Consider the following 26,056-nt stretch of genomic DNA (forward strand, 5'->3'; position numbering starts at 1 on the left):
TCAATTCAATTTGTATTACTTGAGTGTTAAGGGGGGATGTCCGAAATTGTAGGAAATAGTTTAAAAACTTATAATAATCGTTACTCAACTGATAAATCCACTATCGCTTCATGGGCCTCTTTTCCAGGAGACCCCACCAAACTTGCATCAATCATGTACATGATTAAATTGAGCAACTACAGTGCAGTGATTGCCTGCCGCGGTCACATGGTTAATGTATGTTATTGACCTCTAGAATTGTATAGGATTTTATGAATGAGTAATGATTTTTTTTTTCATTTTAGAACATTTTCTGTTCTAAAATACTTTTTTTAAACTCCGTCACAACCTATTTATTTTATAATCACCAACTGGAATATCAAATGTAATGTTGGTATATAATAATAATAATGTTTCAAACATACCTTAGAAAGAAATGAGATGTGATGCACAAAACTTCATTGTATACATTATATTTTGGACCTTTTAAAAACCTCTCAAAACATTTTGGCTAAGCTGTACTTCTTCAAATGGATTTTGTTGGATTGCATGCGGTCCGGAAAGAGTCAACCAGAAGCATTAGGATGCCGGTAGTAATTAGTCATTCCCTAGTGGTCGTCTGTCCCTGACTAGTGTTGAGCGAATTTGTTCGGCATTTCAAATTTGGGTTTGTGTTCGGGGTTCCGGCTTGTTCTCGCCAAAAAATCGTCTCCGCCCATGAACATCCCGCAGATAACATCTGTGTGACAGTGTGGCAAATCAGGGATGTTCATGGGCGGAACCGATTTTTTGGCACGAACAAGCCGGAACCTCGAACACGAACCCGAACCCGAATTTGAAATGCCGAACATATTCGCTCAACTATCCCTGACAAGGTCACATTTTAAGAGAAGAGAATATGAGAATACATCAAAGGATGTTTTTAAGATTTACCACCAACCTAATATATTTCCTTAGTTGTGGTCTTGTTCTTCCAGAATTGTAGCGCCATTAAGCCTTTAGACTTTCTTAACCAAAGAGGGCATCTTTTTAATGACACTTCATGTTTTCTTTGGGATAAGAACCCAAAATTGAATGTAACATTTGAGTTGCCAAGGTTCAAATATTTTCTTTCAATGACATGGGCACCCAAAAGGAACCCATGGATAAGTTGTTCATATACCTCTCTTTACTGCCCAATATATATACGCATGTTTGTTTTCGCCATGGTTGCATCTGTTTTCAGTGGGGACCACAAAGTAATCCACTGCCAGACACTTCTACTGGTGGTTTATCTCCTACAGTAACAAAATGACCGAATGTTTTAAATCTAAATCTGTGGAGGGAACAGAGGAAGTCCTTCATTTTTTATCAGCTCTCAATCCTTGTTGGGAAGAACAAAGTGCCATCATGATGATCTTGCCACTTCCTTTGCTTTAGAGATCATTCATTATTTTACTCCCCAGATAAAAGTTTGGTCCTGTCCCACCCTATTAACACCGTAGAGATCCCAAAATTTGCTGCTGTGGAGTAGACAGCAACCTACATAAATACTGTATGGAAGTTTGACCTCTTATGCTTTGGCTGCAGACCCGTTGAACATCCTTCTGATTATTCCTTGTTGTATTCACTTTATGTTCATTAGTTTTATCTTTACTGTTATTTATTATTTTCTCTTATAGCATTTTTTATTATTTTGTAATTTTTTTTTTTACATATTTCCACGGTAAATTAGGCTGGCATAAATTAGAGGCCATAAATTGGTGGCCATGGCTGGGATTTAGTGGGGACTTTGACCTTCAACTTTCTTTTTTTTGATCTTTCCAGGTTTCTCACACAGAGGAGCAATGTCTGAAGTTTAATCTTCACAAGTACTTAAATGTAGGACTTATGCAACCTGGATCTGTCACAATCTATGATTATTATTCACCAGGTAAATCTTGTAAATTTAACGAAAAATTAAGAAAAATTAAAATCTCTAATTCAGGATGGATGTCCTAATTTTATCAACAAGCGAATCTTATATACTCCTAAAATGGAATAAAATATTGGAAGCTGTGAATCTCTATAGTCCCAATATGTGCCAGTAGAGTTAGTAACAAAACAACATGGAAGTTCTTTTCCATACATGAACAGCAGACAGAACCGTTAAGAAGATTGGTAATGAACTCAGAGAAAATAATTTTAAAATTACAGTACAATGTGGCATTTCCTGAATCCTATATCTTACATGGCTGCTGTGTAGAATGGGACAGGATCAGCAGAGTCATTTCATTATCGGGAGAGGATTTTGAGAAAGGAGTTCAAGAGTTTTGGATAAGAAAGTTAAGACACCTTATACACAAATCATTTTCTATATAAAGCTTCATTGTTGCTTTCCATTAGGGACAATACTTCACTTTTCTGACCATTAAGTTATTTTTCTGGGACAAGGAAGAACAGGTCATCAATTCATTGCCCCAAAAAACTCTTTAACTTCCATTTATTGCCATGATGCACACAACCTACTGTACTTCCTATACAGTCAATAGAGGATAGGTAAGTGTGCCTCTGATATGGCTACCCCCAGGGAAGTCTTTAACCTCTTAAAAGGAATCTGTCACCAGGTTTTTGCCACCTAATCTGAGAGCAGTATAATATAGAGTTGGAGACCCTGATTCCAGCGATGTATCACTTACTGTGCTGCTAGCTGTAGTTTTGATAAAAATCACAGTTTTATCAGCAGGAAATTATCACTAGAGAACTAGTAAACTTTCTTCCAGGTAGTCCTATATACTTAAGAGTTCTTTATAACCCCGCCTCCATTACTGATTGGTAGTTTTCTACCTATGCACAGTGTACACAGAATGCTGCCAATCAGGAGGGTGGGCAGAGTTAAACAGAGAACTGGTAGATCTGCAGCAGACAAAACTGCAACAAGCAGCTCAGTAAGTCATTCATCACTTGAATTAGGGGCTCTACTCTTAAATCATGCTGCTGTCAGATGTGGTAACAAAAATGTGGAGACAGATTGCCCTTAAGGAGACAGCACATTCTCCACTGTTAAGGTAGTCATTTTTAGACCTTTGTGGATCACACCACTGAGGTTTCTGCTGATTGCTAGGGCAAAGGATGCCGAAAAGGTATTGATTGGAGCACCCTATCAATGAGAGTGGTTATTTTAACTGAGAGCAGCCCTGCGTCCAGAAATGAACAATGAACACGAGTCCCATGTTTTGGAAACCACATGTGGTCCCAGTGTTGGAACCAACGACAATCTAAAAATGATCACCATTCCGGTAGATAGGTGATTATTTTAGTAGACTGGAAAACCCTTAATTTCTGTAAGAGGGTGATAGACTAATTTTCAACCCTCTTACATGCCCTAATGTAGAGGGGAGAACACTGGGCCGCTACCATCACGCTGTGTGCCGGAACTATCTTTTCTTCGCCCAATGCTCCTTCTATTATTAAGGACTGAGACCGGAGTGTGTGCTGCGATGGAGGATTTGCTGTACTCACTGTTACGCCGCTCATGGAACCGACACCGACTGCCAGCAAGACAGGAGATCGTAGATTCTGGTTAACAGACTCACTTTTACTGTGCAATTCTTCTATACACAGCTGCAGTATACAGATCAAGACAAGTTCTTTCATTAGTGAAGTACCCTTGGTAATGTGCCTTTCCAGTGTTTGCTCTCGTCCCTTCCTGAGACTCAACATCTTCCACATCTTCTGGGACCCGGCTGAGAAAATCCCCTCTAGGGAAACAGAGGCCTCGCCTTGAGCACCCCTAACAGGCCATGAGCCTAGGACAATGCCAGCATCCAGATTCTGCCTTAAATGTGTCCTCATTCTGTTATGATAACTTGCACTAGTAAAACACTTCTTCACTGCTGATACTGCTGATGGAGTCTGCTTTCCTTTCTGCTCAGTCGTCCTCCATACTCTGTCTCCCTCTGTGTATGGAACAGAACCTACCCCGGTTCTGTGCACTCGGGTCTTGAACCCAGGAATGAGATAGCCTGGCACAGGCCTCCCTAATGGCAGGTGTACTCTGCCTAATGCTCCTCACTACTCACTCTCCCATCCTAGACTGTCTGTAACCAGGAAATGCTTTTCTAGAAAACTGTTCTAAGGCTGTAACTCCTCCCAGCTGATGACGTAACCCCTGTATTAACTGCTTAGTGTCTAATCAGTGTAGTGTACCAAATACCTACCTCTTTGTATGGTTCCTCCTTCTGGGCAGACCTCCCGCATCCCAGGGACGGCCTTATGCAAAGCCTATAGGAGAACCGGCATTCAATAATCAGCCATAGGGATTTCACAGCAAAAACTTTATCATAATCACATAAACATTTAACAAATATAAAAAAATTAACAACTCCTTCTTGACCCGACGTCTTCATCACCCAGCAGCCCCCTACACTAACTGGAATTGGCACAGAACATCCATTAATAGATCCAAGGGTGTCCTTTAAATCTGTAAACATTTGCCCAACTAACAAGACGAGCAACAGAGTAAACCTGCCTCCCTTGCCATGTCTTGAATTCTGTTGATCAGCGTTTTCACTAAGGTGGCAGCTGTGAATCTTAAACATCACCCTTGGGTGACTACTTAGTATAACTCCATGATCTCCAGTAAATAGTACTTCACATTTACTTAGAGTTTATGTCCCAGGGGAACATGGTAGACCAGTTACTTGGAACATCCTGATAAACACAGGCATTGTTTGAAATGGTGTAGTCACCAAGTTCCTAAAAATGAATCTATTTTAGATTACTCAGGTCTTCTGATAATGTCAGGGTAGGGCAATTTTTTTTTTCATAAGAATAAATATAGCAGGAGAATCTCTTTAATTACGCCCAGGATTGAGAAAACTGAGAACTGGAAACCATTACTCTCTTCTCTCCCACAGAAAATCGTTGTCGGAAATTCTACCACAGTGATGAAGGAAGCAAAGTGTTTGGTCGCATTTGTCAAGATAAAGTGTGTCGGTGCGCTGAAGGTAAAGCACACAGCATTTGTCTCAGAATATCCACAAGGCTCCAGGAATATGGAGCATTGTCTGGTCTGGGGTTTGAATATAGGGGAAGCCTGGTCTGGGGTCTGTAGATAGAGGTAATTTAGTCTGGGGTGTTTCTATAGGAATGGTCTGATCTGGAGTCTGTAGTTTGGTGGTAGTTTTGTTTGCATGCAGTGTTTATGGATAGTCCAATCTGGATTCCATATTTAGGGAGAGTCTGGTCTCAGTACTGTATTTAGCGCTAACATGGCCTGGAATCTGTATTTAAAAATGGTCTTGTCTAGGGTCTGTATTTAGGGGTAATCTGGTTTGGCGTTTATTTTTAGGGCTAGTCTCGTCTCAGTTCTGTATTGGGGTAGTTTGTTTTGGGGTGTTTATTCAGTGTAGTCTAGCCTGGGAATTGTATTAAGGCTAGTCTTGTCTGAGATCTGTATTTCTGGAGTATATATTTAGAGACAGTCTTGTTTGGAGTCTGTATTTATCAATAGTCTACACTATATTTAGTGGTAGTCTGGTCTGATCTATCTATTTAGGGAGAGTCTGGTCTGGGGTTTGTATAAAGGAGTAGTGTTATGCACACGCCCTGACTGACTGGTGTGTGCATGTTTAGTGATCCCACTGGACCATGAACCGGAGAGTGCCTGGAGGGGCGTAACTAAGTATCTACCCGATCCGACCAAGGTCGCACGACGGCATACGACGCCAGTGCACCAGGGAGGAACTGAGCAGAGGGACCAGGTGCGACTCCAGGTCAGACCCTGGACACTGCTGTTGACCCACACCAGGGAATACAGGAACAGGCAGGTTAGAGCACAGGCTGGGTAGGGTCCAGTACAGACTAGGAGATGGGTTCAGAGCCTCAGATGCGGTAATCAACCAGAGTAAAGCGAAACCGCAGGTGCAGTGGACAGGGCTGAGCAGAGCGAAACCGCAAGTGCGGTGGACAGGGCTGAGCAGAGCGAAACCGCAAGTGTGGTGGACAGGGCTGAGCAGAGCGAAACCGCAAGTGCGGTGGACAAGGCAGAGCAGAGCGAAACCGCAAGTGTGGTGGACAGGGCTGAGTAGAGCGAAACCGCAAGTGCGGTGGACAGGGCTGAGCAGAGCGAAACCGCAAGTGCGGTGGACAAGGCTGAGCAGAGCGGGCAGAAACCGCAATAGCGGTAAGTAAGGCAGAACAGAAATAAACTGCCAAAGCGGTGAGCAAAGACAGAGCAGAGGGGACAGGGCTCTGTTCACACGGAACTGACTGGAAGGGAAAAGCAGAACCAGATACACACAAGATACTTGCAAAGAAGTAGCGAGTGGACTCCAAACTCACAAACAGAAGTACAGCGACAACGAGTAGGAGTTAGGTGCAGGTACAGACTCTGTAGAAAAAGAGAGGACACAGAGACAAAACAGGTAAGAGGCCAGGAGACAGTTCAGACAAGAACTGTACTGCAGCGAAATACAGGAACAAACCTAGGTAAAGCCAAGTGCTGGTTCAGACACTGCAGCAAAAAGGAGGAAACGGGCATAGAGACAAAACAAGTAACAGGTTAGGAAACAGTTCAGACAGGAACTGTTACTGCAGCGAAATACACGAACGAGCCTAGGTAAAGCCAAGTGCTGGTTCAGACACTGCAGCAAAAGGGAAGAAACGGACAAAGAGACAAAACAAGTAACAGGTTAGGAGACAGTTCAGAAAGGAACTGGTACTGCAACAGAATACAGGAACGAGCCTAGGTATAGCCAAGCCCTGGTTCAGACACTGCAGAAAAAGGGAGGAAACAGACATAGAGACAAAACAAGTAACAGGTTAGGAGACAGTTCAGACAGGAACTGTTACTGCAGCGAAATACAGGAACGAGTCTGGGTATACAGCCCCCAGAGGCAGCAACGAACAGGCTAGGAGCGTGTTCAGACAGGCCTGGAAATACAGCCTCGAGGAAGGCAGACAAGCAGGGAAAAACAGAACGGGACCTGGCACATTCAGAGTCTAAAAGCACACTGAATGTTAAAGTTGCTCAGGCATCAGTTTCCAGGTGAAGCTGGTTTAAATATCCAGTGACAGACAGCAATAGGCTGAGGACGCATTAGGGGTGTGCCCACAGCAGCTGCAAGAATCAGGAAGTAACGGGGCCTCCGCCCTAAGCAGTCAGAACAGAGACAAACAGACAGCATGGAAAGAAGCCAGGCTAGCAGACTGGACTGATGATCAAGTTTGCGATCTTGCATAGTGAGAGATGGTGCACTATGCAAGCCCGCCACCAGGTATGTTACAAGTAGTCTGGTCTGGGGTCTGTTTTAGGGGTAGGCCAGTCTGTAAGGTATATTTAAGGACAATCTGGTTTGGGGTCTGTATTTATGGATAGTCTAGTCTGGTGTCTACACTATATTTTGAGGTAGTCTGGTCTGGGCTATGTATTTAGAGATAGTCTTGTCTGGTCTATGTATCTATGGATAGTCTTGTCTGGGGTCTACACTATATTTAGGAGTAGTCTGCTCTGGTCTATGTATTTACGGATAGTCTTGTGTTTGTATTTAGAGGTAGTCTGATTTGGGATGTATGATCTATGGTATATATTTGTTTAGCAGGTAATTTTGGGGTGTGATGCAGGGGGTCATGCACTATTATGGATTCAAATGTGGCAGGTAGAGTTAAGGTATATTTAGGGATAATCTGGTTTGGAGTCTGTATTTATGGATAGTCTTGTCTAGGTTTACACTATATTTAGTGGTAGTCTGGTCTATTTATATATAAATGGTCTTGTTTGGGGCCTACACTATATTTAGGATTAGTCTGGGCTGGTCTATGTACAAGTGCTTCTCACTAAATTAGAATATCATCAAAAAGTTAATTTATTTCACTTCTTCAATCTGTCAAGTCAGCAGTCTTCCCCATGATTGTGGAGCCTACTGAAACAAACTAATAGACCTTTTCAAATGCATCGGAAGCCTTTTCAGGTGTTTTTTTTTAATTATTCTAATTTACTGAGATAATGACTTTTGTGTTTTCATTGGCTGTAAGCCATAATCATCAACATTAACAGAAATAAACACTTGAAATAGATCACTCTGTTTGTAATGACTCTATATAATATAGGAGTTTTACTTTTTGTATTGAAAAACTGAAATAAATTAACTTTTTGATGATATTCTAATTTAGTGAGAAGCACTTATATTTAAGGATAGTCTTGTCTAGTCTATGTATTTATGGATAGTCTTGTCTGGGGCCTATTGTTAGAACCTTGCTCTTAGGTTTTTTCCTTTGCTGGTCACATGACCTTGTTGGCCTATTTAATCCTGCTCCGCCCTTCTGGCTTTGCTGGACTTCATTGTATAACTACTTTCTAGCTAGCCTGTGCTCTGTATCTAACTCTGTTAGTTTGCTTGGTCTACGGACCTCTATGTTCTATATATTTTGTTTGTTCGTCTGTCTGCTACTATTTCTGTTAGGAGGTGTCCCATTTTCCTCCCAGTCCTTAGTACTTGTAGGGATTCCTTCCCCACATCTATAGGTCTCCGTACAGACTAGCTTAGGACTTTAGCAGGTCTGATCACAGGATCAGGTCCCCTGTTACATCGTAGGGATTAAGCTGAGTTCTATCGTAGGGACAGATCTCCTCTCTTTCCTTAGCTCTGGTAGCAGAACATAACAGTAAGTCCAGCCTGCAAATTCTCTAAGGAAAGATTTTTCTGTTCCATCATGGTGTCGGTTCAGGATTTGGCTCATCGCCTGCAGGGACTCTCTCTGGAGGTGGCCGAGCTCCGTCAGCACGTGAGTAACTGTCCTGGAGCACATTTCTTGGAGCCTAAGGTATGTTTGCCGGATTTATTTTTTGGTGAACACCGAGAATTTTTTTCATTTAAAAATGCTTGCTTATTGTATTTTCGTTTGAGACCCAAGTCCTCTGGGGATGAATCCCAGCGCATAGGGTTCATAATGTCACTTTTGCGCAAAGAGCCTCAGGAGTGGGCCTTTTCTTTGCAACCTAGTGATACATGCTTCAGATCAGTGGATAGTTTTTTTTCTGCTTTGGGACTGTTGTATGATGATCCTGACCGTGTCTCATCAGCTGAGACTGAGTTGAGGCGTTTGAGACAGGGATCAGGTAATGTGGAAAAATATTGTACTCATTTCCGTCGTTGGTCTACTCAAACAGGGTGGAACGATTCTGCTCTGAAAAGTCTATTTCTTGCTGGGCTCAATGAAAGGGTTAAAGACCTGCTAATTGCTTATCCTACACCTGAAGATTTGCAACAGGCTATGCAATTAGCTATACGGGTGGATAGGAGACTGCGTGCAAGGGTTAATGAGAGCAAATCCTCTGCTATGTCAGTTTCTGGTTATGAGAATGTGTGTACTAACAGTGGTGAACCGATGGAGATTGGATCGGTGGCACCTCGCTCTCAAGAAAAAGACCGTAGATTTTCTGAAGGCTTGTGTTTCTATTGCGGAAAATCTGGTCATTTGATTAAAGGCTGTGAACTTCGTATGAAGAAAGAAAAAAAAATGGTCAGTCATGCCCGTATTGCCTGTTTAAATTCCAAGGGTGTATTTTTAGCTGCTTCCACGATTGCTCAGGAAAAATTAATGGAATTTCGGGTGTTGGTTGATTGTGGGTCTACTCTGAATGTAATTGATGGGGGATTCTTGGAAAGACTCAATTTAAAACCCGAACCTTTATCATCCCCCATTGCTGTGGTTTCTGTGGATGGTTCCCCTTTGAAGAATATTACTCTCAAGGTCTGTGAATTTCCTCTCACTATTAATGGTGTTCACCATGAGAAATTGGATTTGGTAGTTTTGAATAACTTGCCTTCTCCAGTAATGTTGGGATTGCCCTGGTTAAAATTTCACAATCCTGTACTGGATTGGTCTACCAGTGAAATTAAATCCTGGAGCCATAAATGTTATGACAAGTGTTGTAACGGGCGTATTGCAGCTTTGGATAGGGGAGAATTGCCTGTTCCTATTCAGGATTTTTGGAGAGTTTTTTCTGAGAAGGAATCGCAGGTTTTGCCTCCCCATAGAGACTATGATTGTTCTATTGAATTTGTCCCTGGAGCGACTCTTCCTAAAAGTCGTTTATTTAACCTTACTATTCCTGAGAGGAAGGCTTTGGAGGAATACATACAGACAAGTTTGGCCGCCGGTCACATTAGGCCCTCTAAGTCTCCTGTGGCGGTTGGATTTTTTTTTGTAAAAAAAAAGGACGGCGGTTTACGTCCTTGTCTGGATTTTCGTGAGATTAACAAAATTACTGTACGCAATCCTTACCCACTGCCATTGATTCCTGATCTGTTTAACCAGTTAATGGGGGCCAAGTGGTTCTCTAAAATTGACCTTAAGGGGGCATACAATCTGTTGCGCATGAAGGAGGGTGACGAATGGAAGACTGCTTTTAACACTCCTGTGGGTCATTTTGAGAATCTGGTTATGCCCTTTGGTTTTACTAATGCTCCTGCATTTTTTCAGAATCTTATTAATGACATCCTTAGACCTTTGATCGGCAAAAATGTGGTTGTGTATTTGGATGACATTTTGATTTATTCGCCGGATCTGGAGTCTCATTGGCGGAGCGTACGTGAGGTATTACAGTTATTAATGGACAATTCGCTTTTTGCTAAGCTGGAGAAATGTGAGTTCGCTGTACAGAGAATTAGTTTTTTGGGCTACATTATCTCCAGCGAAGGTTTTGAGATGGACCCGGTTAAAGTTCAAGCTGTACAGGAATGGCCTAGGCCTATTGGTTTGAAATCGATACAGAGGTTTTTAGGTTTCGCCAATTATTACAGAAAATTCATAAAAAATTTTTCTAGTATTGTCAAACCTCTGACCGATCTCACCAGGAAAGGTGCTGATGTGGTTCAGTGGTCTTCTGAGGCCATTGAAGCTTTTGTGTATCTCAAGGAGAGGTTCACCTCTGCTCCCATCCTTATGCAGCCTGATGTGACTAAGCCGTTTTTGGTTGAGGTTGATGCTTCCTCTGTGGGGGTTGGCGCAGTATTGTCTCAGGATAACGGGGATGGATTACATCCCTGTGCCTTTTTTTCAAAAAAATTTTCGGAGACTGAACTGAATTACGATATTGGTAATCGGGAATTATTGGCTATTAAACTCGCATTTGAACACTGGCGCCACTTCTTGGAAGGTGCGGAATTTCCCGTTCAGGTTCTTACGGATCATAAAAATCTGATATATCTTGATGCTGCCAAGCGCCTGAATGCCCGTCAGGCTAGGTGGGCACTGTTTTTTTCGCGGTTTAATTTCTCCGTTACTAACATCCCTGGTACTAAGAATGTTAAGGCGGATGCCTTGTCTCGCAGTTTTTCTCCCATAGTCGGTGTTGAGAAAGAGGAGAACATTTTACAAGAAGGTGTTGTGATAGCTGCTTTGGACTCCGTTTTGGAAGATGAGATTCTTAAAGCACAGGAGAATGCCCCATCTAACACTCCTCATGGGAGGTTGTTTGTGCCTGGGACCTTTAGGAGAAATTTGTTTGTTGAGTGTCACGAATCTCGGTTGGCAGGTCATCCCGGAATCTCTGAGACCAAGAGACTGGTGGGTCGCAGTTTTTGGTGGCCTGGATGGCAGAAGGAAGTCATTAAGTGGGTGCGTCAATGTACTATATGTGATAGATCTAAGTCCTCACATACTCCTGCTGCGGGGTTGCTTTGTCCTTTGGAGGTTCCCAGTGCTCCTTGGACACATTTGGCTATGGACTTTATAACTGACCTTCCCCCCTCTGAGGGTTTTACTGTCATCTGGGTGGTCGTGGACCGTTTTAGCAAGATGTGTCACTTGGTTCCCTTCGTCAAACTGCCCTGCGCTAAAACTCTCGCTAAGGCCTTTGTCAAGGAAATTGTCAGACTTCATGGCGTTCCTACTGACATTGTTTCTGATAGGGGACCTCAGTTCGTGGCTCGTTTTTGGCGTGCCTTTTGTGACAGGTTGGGAGTTCATTTGTCGTTCTCGTCCGGATATCATCCTGAATCTAATGGCCAGACAGAAAGGAAAAACCAGGATGTTGAGCAGTTCTTGCGTTGTTTTGTGGCAGACAATCAAGAGGGTGGTCTGAGTTTCTGCCACTTGCTGAATTTGCTCTGAACAATCATACATCTTCTTCTGCTGGTTGTTCGCCTTTTTTTTGTTGTTCTGGGAGACATCCGTCGTTTGGGTCGTTCTCCAAGTTAGGATCTGCCGTGCCTGAGGAGGAGAATTTTTCCGGTGATTTGGAGAGAGTTTGGACGGATGTGCGTGGTAATCTTCAGGAGGCCAACAGAAAATCTAAAGACTACTTTGATAGGAAACGACAGGAGGTTTTGTTCGCTCTTGGAGACATGGTTTGGTTGTCCTCTAGGAATCTGCGGTTGAGGATTCCTTCTAAGAAATTGGGTCCCAAGTTTGTAGGGCCCTTTAAGGTTCTTCAGGTTGTCAACCAATCTGCTGTTATGTTGGAGGTTCCTACCTCCTGGAGAATTAATCCGGTATTTCATGTCTCTCTGTTGAAAAAGCTGTTGTATCGGATTGTGACGCCTCTGCCTCTGTTCCTCCGGTGGTGGAGGACGGGGAATATGAAATTTCTCGCATCCTTAACTCTAGACGGTATAGAGGTAGTTTGCAGTATCTTGTGGCCTGGAAAGGTTTCGGACCCGAGGATAACTCTTGGGTGAGGTCGGATGATGTTTCCGCGTCCAGACTTATCAGAGCGTTTCACAGGAGATTTCCTGATAAGCCTGGTCCTAGGGGATCCGGAGGATCCTCTTAGAAGGGGGGGTACTGTTAGAACCTTGCTCTTAGGTTTTTTCCTTTGCTGGTCACATGACCTTGTTGGCCTATTTAATCCTGCTCCGCCCTTCTGGCTTTGCTGGACTTCATTGTATAACTACTTTCTAGCTAGCCTGTGCTCTGTATCTAACTCTGTTAGTTTGCTTGGTCTACGGACCTCTATGTTCTATATATTTTGTTTGTTCGTCTGTCTGCTACTATTTCTGTTAGGAGGTGTCCCATTTTCCTCCCAGTCCTTAGTACTTGTAGGGATTCCTTCCCCACATCTATAGGTCTCCGTACAGACTAGCTTAGGACTTTAGCAGGTCTGATCGCAGGATCAGGTCCCCTGTTACATCGTAGGGATTAAGCTGAGTTCTATCGTAGGGACAGATCTCCTCTCTTTCCTTAGCTCTGGTAGCAGAACATAACACCTATACTATATTTAGGGGTAGCCTGGTCTGGTCTATGTATTTAGGTGATAGTCTTGTCTGGGGTCTACACTACAATTAGGGGTAGTCTGGTCTATGTATTTATGGATAGTCTTGTCTGGGGCCTACACTATATTTAGGGGCAGTCTGGTCTGGTCTATGTATTTAGAGATAGTCTTGTGTTTGTATTTAGAGGTAGTCTGATTTTGGGTGTATGATCTGTGGTCTATATTTGTTTAGCAGGTAATTTTGGGATGTGATGCAGGGGGTCATGCACTATTATGGATTCAAATGCGGCAGGTAGACACGGATCGAACATTAGGCCAAAATTGTTTTATATACCCTCTTTCAGACTTTTCAAAATGCCCCTTCTCTTAAATCTGTAAGGTGAAGTAGTTTTTGAGGTCGGATCATTTGACTCATTTTGTATGTAGACCTTATTATTCCTGATTTACCAGTTTGATTTCATTGTCAGGAAATTGTTTAATGGATCAGTCAGAAAGACACAGTGCACTGGATAGATTGAATGCTGCCTGTAAATCTGGAGTGGACCACGGTAAGCTATGACAGCACTGCCATGCCTATATTCATATAGCTCATTTCGCGCTCACCTGTCCTGCCGCTGCATGTTTCAACTGGTCCTCCCTCATTCACTCCCTCCAGCTCCAGTCTTCTTCTCTTCCATCTTCTCTCTTCAGAGACTCCAGTGCTACCTCACGGCACTGGGGGCCTTTAAAGACCTCAGAGGATAATAAACGTCTTTTAAAAAAGGGACGCAATTAATTGTCATTAAATAAATTCAATGTGATTTGCATTTCCAGGCAAACTTCAAGCAAATTTTGAAATTGGTCAGACTTTTATTCCTACCCTGGCCTATCTATGTAATAGACCATCTATATTAGACAGGTGGGAGTCAGGTGGGAGTCAGATAATTATCAGCAACCCCAGAGGTCATCTGTTGGAAGGATTTCTGACTCTACTCCTTGTTTACCACACACAGCGCTATTCTTTTAATAGTGGCCGTATCTAGTATTACAGTTTTGCCTATCCAAATTTTTCTCATTGGCTACTAAAAATATATGTCACGATTCCACCACTCAGTGGTCCAATCTGGAGCAGGGGCGTGCTGAGTTGTCAGTATTTTGATTGACAGCTCAGTCATTTGGAATCTGAGAGTGGGAGGTGCTGATCTTCCTTGAGGTGTTCCCCATTCCAAGTGATTACTCAGCTACTTAACTAAGCTGTCTGTCCCAGATAGCTGCCAGTCATAGGTTTCAGCTCTGTGTGGCTTCCTCTGTGCCTTGTGCGCTGAATTCTGACATTCTGATATTTTGTTACCGGACCTTGGATTTTCCCATTGACTACCCATTTGTATTACCCCTTTTGTCTTGACACACTCTGACCTTGGAATTTTGACTCTGGACTGTGACCTGACTACTCCTTTTGCCTTACCCCTTTGTATATGACAAGCCCTCTTGGTATCTGACCCCAGACCTCTTGACTACTTAAGCCTCGCGGCTTGTCCGTGAGTAGTCACTAGCGTCACAATATGGAGTTGTGCCCTATGCACAGCAACTATATCAAACTGCTCATGAGATTGGACAGGAGCTCCGGGAGTAAGACCCCCACAGATGAAAGACTGACAACCCATCCAGAGGATAAACCAGCAATATTATTGAAGCAAAAAAACTTTTTTAATGTCATAACTAACTTTCTTTTTCTCTGACTGTCTCCATAGTGTTCAAGATAACACTTCTTGACTTCAAATTCGAAAAAGACTTTGACCGGTATGAGATGCAAGTTAAGGAGGTCTACAAGAGAGGTAACATTGAATATGATGTAAATAAGCTTAATTATGGTCTTTCGGGAACAGAATGTATCAAAAATGCATTAGGATGATATGCTCGAATATTGTGGGTGTACGGAGACAGTATGGTGGAAAAAGCAAAGCATTCTAGTGCACAGGTGCAGCATGAGAGGAGTCAGAGAAAAAGAGTCAAACAGTCTCGATGAAGGCCATTAGTTGGCTATAGCACACCCGCAGATTAATTGTCAGACATAGGAAGTTTTAGTAAGTAGTGCACTACAACAATATCAAGATTGAAAAATACCTGGGGCATTAGAAGAAATAACTGGTCTGGTGTGTTCATGGTATATGAAATTGTTAAATAAAGGGAACCACAGCCAATAAAAAGTTTACAGCAGTCAAGTTGGAAGATATTAAAGAGGACCTGTCACTTGCCATAACTTTGTTTTTTACCTAATGTAAATACCAATGTTTTTAGTTTGCTCCTGAGCCTCTCCATCCCTGAGATATGACCCTCTCTTCCTACTGTATAAATATGGTCTTTCCTGGGTGTGGTCATCAAGAAAAGAAGAATCTTAGGACCACGCCTACTTGGAAAAAAGAATAAATTTATATACAGGGAAGAGAGGAGCAGAAACAAAAGAAAAACAAAGCCGGATTCAGGAGAACAGCGTCATTTACACCAAGTAAGAAAATTGCATAGTTATAGCAAATGACAGATCCTCTTTAAATGAGGTATACACGTAGCAGCCCATAACTTGACAGTTGACAAACCGGTATACTAGTGCAGCTATTAATTGTGTTCCTTCACGTTGAATACGAAGCACACTAAGATGTTTTATGTTCCCAAAAATGGCACCAATGAAAACAACAACTCATTCTGCAAAAAAAGAAATGTCTCCAAAAACTCTGCTATCTAATAAATAAAAGAGTTCTGAGGTTGAGGAACTTTATTTTCAGTACAGGCTAAAATAAGTACTGAAACCTGCTGACAGTGCCACACACCCAATCCATCAGCAAATAGGCTATAGTATTCTAGTCTCTCACTAATTGTCCAGTATATCCCAATGACCTATTCCTGATGAAGCCATATTGCTGGGTGGCGAAACGCGTGGGTCCTCTCCAGTTGTCTTTCCTCTTTTTTCATCTGTTCACATTGTATTATGAAACCTTTGATTGATACCCACACTGCCATACATATATTTTTTGGCTGGTTTTATTGCTATTTTTCTAGTGTTGGGTCCTTCTATAAGATCATATTTTCTTTTTTATATCATTTTGATTTCTATTTTATCCTTCACAACCCTATTTGCAGTGAATGTCCCTTTACTTTGAGGGGTTTTGTGACCATGTTTTCAATCTATAACATAGGTGTTTGTATGACTTTTTTGCAGTTTCTTAATATTTTTATTAACATGTTTTGGGTATTCTTTGTAGTTTTTTGTACTTAATAAAATTGATATACTTTCATCTTTTTGGAGTGCTCATTAATGACCTTTCAAATCCCAACAACAGGATATTTCTCATCTTTGGATGGATGAATTTATTAATTATATATCACTACTATTACATAGATTTGACCATTTCATCATTTCTGATTTAATCCTGCGTATTTCTAATTTAATCCTGTGTAATCCAGGAACGGATGAAAAAGCCAAGGGCAACAAGCGGACCTTTATCAGCCACATTAGGTGTCGAGAAAATCTAAAGTTAAAGAAAGGAGAAGATTACATTGTACTTGGAGCCGACAAGAATGTTTGGTACACTGAGAAATCAGGGTAAGTGCGAAGTCTCGTCGTTAAGATGTAGAAAGAAGTAAGGACTCACCTAAGGTTCAACTTTTTGACCATGTTTCCTCAGTTACACCTATGTCCTGGGGGGTGATACTTGGATCGAGTGGTGGCCAAATAACAGAGAGTGTCAAGAACCTGATTACATCGAGCGTTGTAACGACTTTGAAACATTTGCTGATGAACTGGAAATTATTGGATGTCAAACGTGATGATGTCAAACAATCCAAATCTCATTTTCCTCAACAATGGAATTTATATGCCATAATCTACACAAGTAAAGTAATATGTATTCTGCCATCTGTGCCACTTATTTGCTTGTGGTCATCCTTCAGTTACTTTTTTTGCAGACATTTCAGTGAGTTACAGGTTGTATTGCAGCTAAGGGAAAAGGAACTGCATTAAAAATATATGATGCAGCCAGTGGGGTAACGAGAGTCTGATGGACCCCGGTGCAAAATTTGGACCTGGGCTTCCCCCTGTACAACCTACCCTGCCCCATCCGCCCTTGCATGTTGGTCAGATGTATGGGCCCTTGTAGCATTCTAAATCATTTAAGGACATATGAGTTGCCCCCCCATTATATAGTAATAACCCCCATCCTGGGCTCCTTCCTGGTATATTTGTCCCCCATCTGGGGCTCTTTCCTGGTATATATGTTCCCCATACTGGACCTATCTTAGTATATATGTCCCTCATCCTACTATATATGTTCTTCAACCTAGCCCTATCCTGGTGTGTATATATCTATATATATATAAATATGTATATATATACTGCTCAAAAAATAAAGGGAACACTCAAATCCTAGATCTGAATGAATGAAATATTCTCATTGAATACTTTGTTCTGTACAAAGTTGAATGTGCTGACAACAAAATCACACAAAAATCATCAATGGAAATCACATTTATTAACCAATGGAGGCCTGGATTTGGAGTCACCCCCAAAATGAAAGTGGAAAAACACACTACAGGCTGATCCAACTTTGATGTAATGTCCTTAAAACAAGTCAAAATGAGGCTGAGTATTGTGTGTGGCCTCCACGTGCCTGTATGACCTCCCTACAACGCCTGGGCATGCTCCTGATGAGGCTGAGTATTGTGTGTGGCCTCCACGTGCCTGTATGACCTCCCTACAACGCCTGGGCATGCTCCTGATGAGGCTCAGTATTGTGTGTGGCCTCCACGTGCCTGTATGGCCTCCCTACAATGCCTGGGCATGCTCCTGATGAGGCTGAGTATTGTGTGTGGCCTCCACGTGCCTGTATGACCTCCCTACAATGCCTGGGCATGCTCCTGATGAGGCTGAGTATTGTGTGTGGCCTCCACGTGCCTGTATGACCTCCCTACAACGCCTGGGCATGCTCCTGATGAGGCTCAGTATTGTGTGTGGCCTCCACGTGCCTGTATGGCCTCCCTACAATGCCTGGGCATGCTCCTGATGAGGCTGAGTATTGTGTGTGGCCTCCACGTGCCTGTATGACCTCCCTACAATGCCTGGGCATGCTCCTGATGAGGCTGAGTATTGTGTGTGGCCTCCACGTGCCTGTATGACCTCCCTACAACGCCTGGGCATGCTCCTGATGAGGTTGCGGATAGAGATGAGCGTTGTTCGACTCGAACTGTTCGCCAATCTCAAATTCGAGCTGTTTTGGGCGGTGTTCGAGCCGTTCGGCGAACACGAACGATTTGAAAAAAATTCGGCTGTTCGAGGTTATGTTTGATAACTGTTCGTGCACCAAAATCATAACTGGATTTTTTCTCAGTAATGATGAAAATTAATGTTAATACGCAGTTTGAGTGTACAGCGGGGTGGGGGGAGGGGCAGGGGATGGATCTCTGCAGGAATAATGAAGATCTCCATTTTTTTTTCTCTTTCCCACATTTGCAGTGGGGAGGTGCAATCTGTCAGCCTATCAGCAGCGCACACACGGAGCGAAGTGCTTTTTTTCACACAAGCAAGGGCATGTGTCATTGGCAGTGTATGTCACATGTCCTTGCCCTATAAGACCAAGCCATTTTCCCCGTCGCCACCATTTTCTCACTGCTGCAGCTGCATGTTAGACGGCACCGCTGTTGCTGTGTGCGCTATACCTTGTTAATTTCAAGCCAATTTTCGCACAAATCTACAGATAGCTTGGGAGTAGGGAATAGTTGTGATTGCAGTCCTTTTAAGGACTAGGTTACTGCATTTCCTACGACTTTTATCAGGCAGGTCTGTGCTCTTAAATAGATAGGTTGGGAGTAAAGACTAATTGTAATTGCAGTCCTTTTCAGGACTAAGTTACATCAGTTCCTATCAGTTTTTGCCAGGCAGGTCTGTGCCAGTGCTGTGTAAGTTTTTTTCACAGCATTTGGCTGAATCTAGCAAAGCTAATCATTTTTGGCCTATTGCAGAGTGTGTTAGTCAGTGGAGTAGCCTATCTGTGTTGCAAGCTACACCACCTGTGTATAGAATACCAATTTTTTTACTGCACCTAGTGAAGTAAAACCTTTTGGGCATAGCATCATTCTATTAGTCCATCTATACTGACCTCCATCAGGTTGCAAATTGAATATAATTTTTTTCTGCATCTAGCTCTGAAAAAAATATTTGGCCTTCTAGCAGTGTGTGGGACTTGTTCTATTAGTCCATCTATACTGACCTCCATCAGGTTGCAAATTGAATATAATATTTTTCTGCATCTAGCTCTGAAAAAATATTTGGCCTTCTAGCAGTGTGTGGGACTTGTTCTATTAGTCCATCTATACTGACCTTCATCAGGTTGCAAATTGAATATAATTTTTTTCTGCATCTAGCTCTGAAAAAATATTTGGGCTTCTAGCAGTGTGTGGGACTTGGTCTATTAGTCCATCTATACTGACCTCCATCAGGTTGCAAATTAAAAATAATTTTTATCTGCATCTAGCTCTGAAAAAATATTTGGGCTTCTAGCAGTGTGTGGGACTTGTTCTATTAGTCCATCTATACTGACCTCCATCAGGTTGCAAATTGAATATAATTTTTTTCTGCATCTAGCTCTGAAAAAATATTTGGCCTTCTAGCAGTGTGTGGGACTTGTTCTATTAGTCCATCTATACTGACCTCCATCAGGTTGCAAACTGAATATAATTTTTATCTGCATCTAGCTCTGAAAAAATATTTGGCCTTCTAGCAGTGTGTGGGACTTGTTCTATTAGTCCATCTATACTGACCTCCATCAGGTTGCAAATTGAATATAATTTTTTTTTGCATCTAGCTCTGAAAAAATGTTTGGCCTTCTAGCAGTGTGTGGGACTTGTTCTATTAGTCCATCTATACTGACCTCCATCAGGTTGCAAATTGAATATAATTTTTTTCTGCATCTACCTCTGAAAAAATATTTGGCCTTCTAGCAGTGTGTGGGACTTGTTCTATTAGTCCATCTATACTGACCTCCATCAGGTTGCAAATTGAATATAATTTTTTTCTGCATCTAGCTCTTAAAAAATATTTGGGCTTCTAGCTGTGTGTGGGACTTGTTCTATTAGTCCATCTATACTGACCTCCATCAGGTTGCAAATTGAATATAATTTTTTTCTGCATCTACCTCTGAAAAAATATTTGGCCTTCTAGCAGTGTGTGGGACTTGTTCTATTAGTCCATCTATACTGACCTCCATCAGGTTGCAAACTGAATATAATTTTTTTCTGCATCTAACCCAGACAATAGTTTTGGCCTAATACCACAGTTTGGCCACTCAGCTCTGCTCGGTTCCCATCCATTGTTTTTGTGCAAACAACTCCAGAGTTGTGAATTAGTTAACCATCAAAATGAGTGGAAAAAGGCCTGCTGCTGGTGGAAAGGAGAATAGGCGTGTTGGGAAGGGGAAAAAAGGTTGTGTCCGTGGAGTAGGTCGTAAAGCAACAGTAACATCTGCAGAAGAAAGACCATCTTCCAGCAAAACTAAAATGTCTACTTCTTTTAGCGGACAATGTGATAAGATCCCTTTCTTACGGCCACGCCAATCGCTACAAATTCCAGATGAGGCACAAAAACAGCAGGTGCTTCAACGGATATCAAGTGCTCCTTTAAGTGGGCTCTCCTCCACATCAACTTCAACATCACAAATACTCCAGTCCTCAGAGGTGTCACCCCAATCGCACTTGCTTCCTCACAGCTCCCAAATCTCCAGCTGCCCGTCTGAGTATGAGGTAGAACAGATGGTTGAGTCTGCAGAGCTGTTTACTCATACTATAGCCTGGGAATCAGAGGTCGGCTCCAGCGCTTCTGTGAATCCAGATGAGGAAATGATCTGCACTGATGCCCAGAATCTTTATGAGTCGGATCCAGGACCAGACGCAGAAGGTTCTGTCCATAATGTAGACCCTCATTCCCAAACTGTAACTCCTGTTGGTGGAGACAATGAGGAAGACGATGATGAGACTCAAATACCTGATAGGAGTGACAACTTTAGTTTTTTGTCAGGGCAGGAACAGGTTGGCTCTGAGGACGACGGGTGTGATAACACACAGGGTGATGATGATAAGGTTGGAGATCCCACTTACTGTCAACCCACAGTCAGCCAAGAGATGAGGTCAGCAGAGGAGGTGGAGGAGGATGCTAGTGACGACGAGGTCAGGTTGCGCCTTCCTGGACAGAGACGTAGTACTGGAAGCAAGTCAACAACTGCATCCGCAAACACAACTCTGCCTCTGACCACAAGTCGTGGTGGCTCTTCAGGTCGCATGGGTGCTAAGCCTTGCATAGCCTGGGCATTTTTTTCAGATCGATAAAGATGACCCAACTCGTGTTATCTGTAACATTTGTCAGCAAAAGCTAAGTAGAGGCAAAAAAATACATAGTTTGAGTACTTCATGCATGAACCGGCACATGGACATGAAGCATAAGTTGCAGTGGGAAGCTCACTGTGCTACAATGCGGCCTAGCCAGCCGGGCCAACCGCCGTCTGCCACATCTTGTGCATCCGCAGCCTCTTCTTCCTCTGTGACTGGGGGGACAGCAGTCACACCTGATTTGGGACGCAGACCTGCCACCTCTTTACCCGCAGCAGCCAGCGTGATTGGCAGGTCATCATTTTCTTTGGAGGTGGTAACACCAGCTGGTGTTCAGCACTGTCCGACATCGATAGCACCACCTTTGGATCAAGGCAACCTAACATGTCCGCCTGCATCTTCCTCACAGACCGGCAGTTTGCCGGGGACACCCTTCTCAACCCCGTCTAAGCACAACAGCCAGCCCTCAGTACCTCAGATGTGGACAAGTAAAAGACCATTTCCTCCTAGCCATGAGAAAGCTAAGAGGTTGAATTTCACCATCTGCAAGCTCTTGGCTACAGAAATGCTGCCTTTCCGCCTGGTGGACACAGAGGATTTTCGAGACCTTATGTCCGTCGCAGTGCCCCAGTACCAGATGCCCAGTCAGCACTACTTCTCAAAGAAAGGTGTGCCTGCGCTCCACCAGCATGTCGCACACAACATCACCGCTTCTTTGAGAAACTCTGCGTGTGACAGGGTGCATTTCACCACAGACACTTGGACGAGTAGGCATGGACAGGGGCGTTACATGTCGCTGACTGGGCACTGGGTAACTATGGTGACAGCAGGACAAGGGGCTGCTGTCCAAGTCTTGCCGTCCCCACGAGTTGTGCGTCAATCCTCTTTATGTCAAAGTTCCTCCACTGCTTCTGCCTCCTCAACCTCCTCTCGGTCCTCCACCTGCACCCAAAGCCTGTCTGGTCATGCCACAAGCTTTCTAACTGCGCGGAAGGGATCCTGCACACCTCCTTACTATGCTGGCAGTAGGGCTCAACGTCATCAGGCGGTTTTTACTTTGAAATGTCTGGGAAATGTGAGTCACACAGCTGAGGAGTTGTGGTCAGCTCTGGAGAACCAATTTCATGAATGGTTGTCTCCACTGGACCTGAAACCAGGGAAGGCCATGTGCGACAATGCTGCAAACCTGGGTGCGGCCCTTCGCCGGGGCAATGTCACACACGTGCCTTGTATGGCTCACGTGTTGAACCTGGTTGTCCAGCAATTTTTAGCCCACTATCCCGGACTAGATGGCCTTCTGCAGAGGGCACGGTCGCTGTGTGCTCACTTCCGCCGTTCGCATCCCGCAGCTCAGCGACTTACATCTCTACAGAAGTCATTGGGCCTGCCACTTCACTGGCTAAAATGCGATGTGCCTACCCGGTGGAATTCAACTCTGCACATGTTGCAGCGAATGTGGCAGCACCGACAAGCCCTGGTGCAATACGTTCTGACGTATAGCCTGGGCCAACGGGATCCAGAGGTGGGGCAAATCACGCTGGAGGAGTGGTCTCAGATCAGGGACCTATGCACCCTTCTGCACAGTTTTGAAATGGCGACGAATATGTTTAGTGCTGACGATGCCATTATCAGCATGACTATTCCGGTGATTTACATGCTGGAGCACATGTTAAACAGAATTCGGAGTTAGGTGGTGGCACAAGAGGAGGTGGAGGAAGTAGAGGAGGAGGAGTTGTATGCGGAAGGGCTAACATCTGCAAAGTCCAGACGGTCGGCAGCACCAAGGCGGCAGGCATGTGAGGGTGGGTGAGATGGTTTTACCAGGGCGCATGGTACAAGTCAAACTAGTGAGGAAGGTGCAGGAGCCCAGGAAGAAGTGGAGGACGAACTGATGGAAGACTCATCAGATGAAGGAGACCTTGATCACATTTCTGTTGTGCGAGGTTGGGGGGAGAGGACAGAGGAAGGAAGCATGATTGTTACCTCGCCACCAACACAACAGGGACTTGGTGCTCCTGGATGCGCAAGACACATGAGTGCCTTCTTGCTGCACTACCTGCAACATGACCCTCGAATTGGGAGAATTAGAAAAAATCCTGACTACTGGGTTGCCACACTGTTAGATCCCCGGTACAAAAGTAAATTTGCAGAAATAATTCCTGCCATAGAAAGGGATGCACGCATGCAGGAGTATCAGCAATCAGCAGAGACTGTTGCAGAATCTTACATGTGCTTTTCCACAAAACACCAGTGGTGCACGTAGTGAATCTGACAGTTCCAACTTGCCAACCGTGGGACCGTCGAGTGTTCAGCACTCAAACCATAACAGAAACACAGTATCTGCTGGTAACATCAATTTTGCGGAATCATTTCACCACTTTTTTAGCTCATCCTTTGCAAGGCCACAGGAGACAAGAAGTCTGACACATAGTCAACGCCTAGAGATGATGGTACAGGAGTATCTCCAAGTAAACATTGAAGCCATGACTGTGTCACTGGACCCTTGCTCTTTTTGGGCTTCCAATCTGGATAAATGGCCAGAGCTCGCCACTTACGCCTTGGAGATCTTGTCATGCCCCGCAGCCAGCGTTCTGTCTGAACGTGTGTTCAGCGCTGCTGGTGGTGTGCTGACAGATAAGCGCACGCGGCTCTCCACTGATAATGTAGACAGACTCACGTTCATAAAGATGAACAAATCATGGATCCGAAACGACTTTTCTACCCCTGTGTCATCCTGGGGAGAGTAAAAGCTTGATGATTGGTTAAAATCACCTCACCAACCGTTTTAAGCTTTCAAATTACTAATCATGTTTATCTGTATCTTGGCTGGAAAATAATTTGGGCTTTGTAGCAGTGTGCAGTACTGATTCTATAAGGCCATCTATACTAAGCTCCACCAGATTTAAAATTATTGATCATGTTTATCTGTATCTTGGCTGGAAAATAATTTGGGCTTTGTAGGCGTGTGCAGTACTGATTCTATTAGGCCATCTATAATAAGCTCCACCAGATTTAAAATTAATAATCATTTTTAGCTGCATCTAGCCCGGAAAATAATTTTGGGGCTCCGAGATGCGCAAGACACATAAGTGCCTTCTTGCTGCACTACCTGCAACATGACCGTCAGATTGTCAGAATTCGAAGTAATCCTGACTACTGGGTTGCCACACTCTTAGATCCCCCACACTCTTCGATCAACCTTTTCATTTTAATAAAGACCAAAAAAAAGGTCATTTTTGAAATTATAAGCATTAGCAGGTTATTAGAAACTGAAATCAAACAGTTTTCAACTCAAAACTTTATTCTAGGTGATGTTACATTTGCACATAGGACCCCTTGTTCGAAAGGAGCTTCCGAACTCTCTCGTCCATTGAATTTGTCAGGTTTTGGATGGTTTCTGCTTCAATTGTTTTGCATAAGGACAGAATACCCTCCCAGAGCTGTTGCTTAGATGTGAACTGCCTCCCGCCATCATAGACACTCCTTTTGATGATGCTCCAGAGGTTCTGAATGGGGTAGAGGTCAGGGGAGCATGGGGGTCACACCATAAGTTTGTCCCCTTTTATGCCCATATCAGCCAGAGATGCAGATGTGTTATGTGCAGCATGAGACGGTGCATTATCATACATGAAAATGATCTTGCTGTGGAATACATGGTTCTTCTTCTTGAACCATGGCAGGAAGTGCTGTTTGAGAAACTCCACATACATTATGGAGTTCATCTTTAACCCTTCAGGGATCCTAAAGGGGCTGACAATCTCTCTCCCCATGATTCCAGCCCAAAACATTACTCCACCTCCTCCTTGTTGGCGCTGTAGCCATGTTTGCGTGGGGTGTCCATCAACCAGCCATCCTCCACTCCATCCATCTGGACCATCGAGCGTTGCACGGCACTCATCCGTGAACAAAACAGTTTTGAAATCAGTCTTCATGTAATGTATGGCCCACTGGAGCCGTTTCTGCTTGTGTGCAGTGGATAGAGGAGGTCGACAGGATGGCGTACGCACAGCTGCAAACCTCTGAAGGACCCTGCATCTTGTTGTTCGGGGGACGTTGGAGGCACCAGCAGCTTCAAAAACTTGTCTGCTGCTATGACAAGGATTTTTTGCCGCTGCTCTTGTAACCTGACGTAATTGCCTGTCGGAAAGAGTCCTCAATTTGCCCTTATCAGCACGCACACGTGTGTACTGTGAATCAGCTACATACTTCTTGATTGCCAAGACACTTCATCCTGATCATCGCACAATGTTGATTGTAGTCATGCCTTGACCTAAACACTCCACAATTTGTTGCTTCTCAGCAGCCGACACATCCTTTTTCTTTCCCATTTTGGCAGAAAATGTAGGCTGCTTAATAATGTGGGACAGCCTTCTTAAGTAGTCTTGCCATACATTGGACACACCTGCCAAACTAATTAGCACAGGTGTCTGCAATTGCTTACAGTGATATAAAGAGCCCTGACACACATCACCATCAATGAGTTTAACTGACAAACAAACAAATTCTTCCCTTATCACTCCTAAACACTTTTTGCATAATAATTTGGAACACAGT

At 43.5% G+C, this 26,056-nt stretch overlaps 1 protein-coding gene across 2 annotated transcripts in view; it reads left to right on the top strand.

The window, feature by feature from the left end:
* The window catches only part of LOC141167054 (venom factor-like), a 231,368-nt gene extending 214,323 nt beyond the window's left edge, over positions 1 to 17,045 (top strand). For both annotated transcript variants that reach the window (XM_073654381.1, XM_073654382.1), the window contains 6 exons: positions 1,786 to 1,891; positions 4,857 to 4,946; positions 13,624 to 13,704; positions 14,887 to 14,970; positions 16,595 to 16,733; positions 16,816 to 17,045. In XM_073654381.1, the coding sequence (XP_073510482.1) occupies positions 1,786 to 1,891; positions 4,857 to 4,946; positions 13,624 to 13,704; positions 14,887 to 14,970; positions 16,595 to 16,733; positions 16,816 to 16,957 (642 nt within the window). In that variant the 3' untranslated portion in view covers positions 16,958 to 17,045. The remainder of the gene's footprint in view (positions 1 to 1,785; positions 1,892 to 4,856; positions 4,947 to 13,623; positions 13,705 to 14,886; positions 14,971 to 16,594; positions 16,734 to 16,815) is intronic.
* The last annotated feature ends 9,011 nt before the right edge of the window (positions 17,046 to 26,056 follow it).

This window comes from Phyllobates terribilis, unplaced genomic scaffold (genome assembly GCF_046119375.1).
Source record: "Phyllobates terribilis strain yellow unplaced genomic scaffold, ASM4611937v1 Scaffold_11__3_contigs__length_659146591, whole genome shotgun sequence".
NCBI classification, from domain to species: Eukaryota; Metazoa; Chordata; class Amphibia; order Anura; family Dendrobatidae; genus Phyllobates; species Phyllobates terribilis.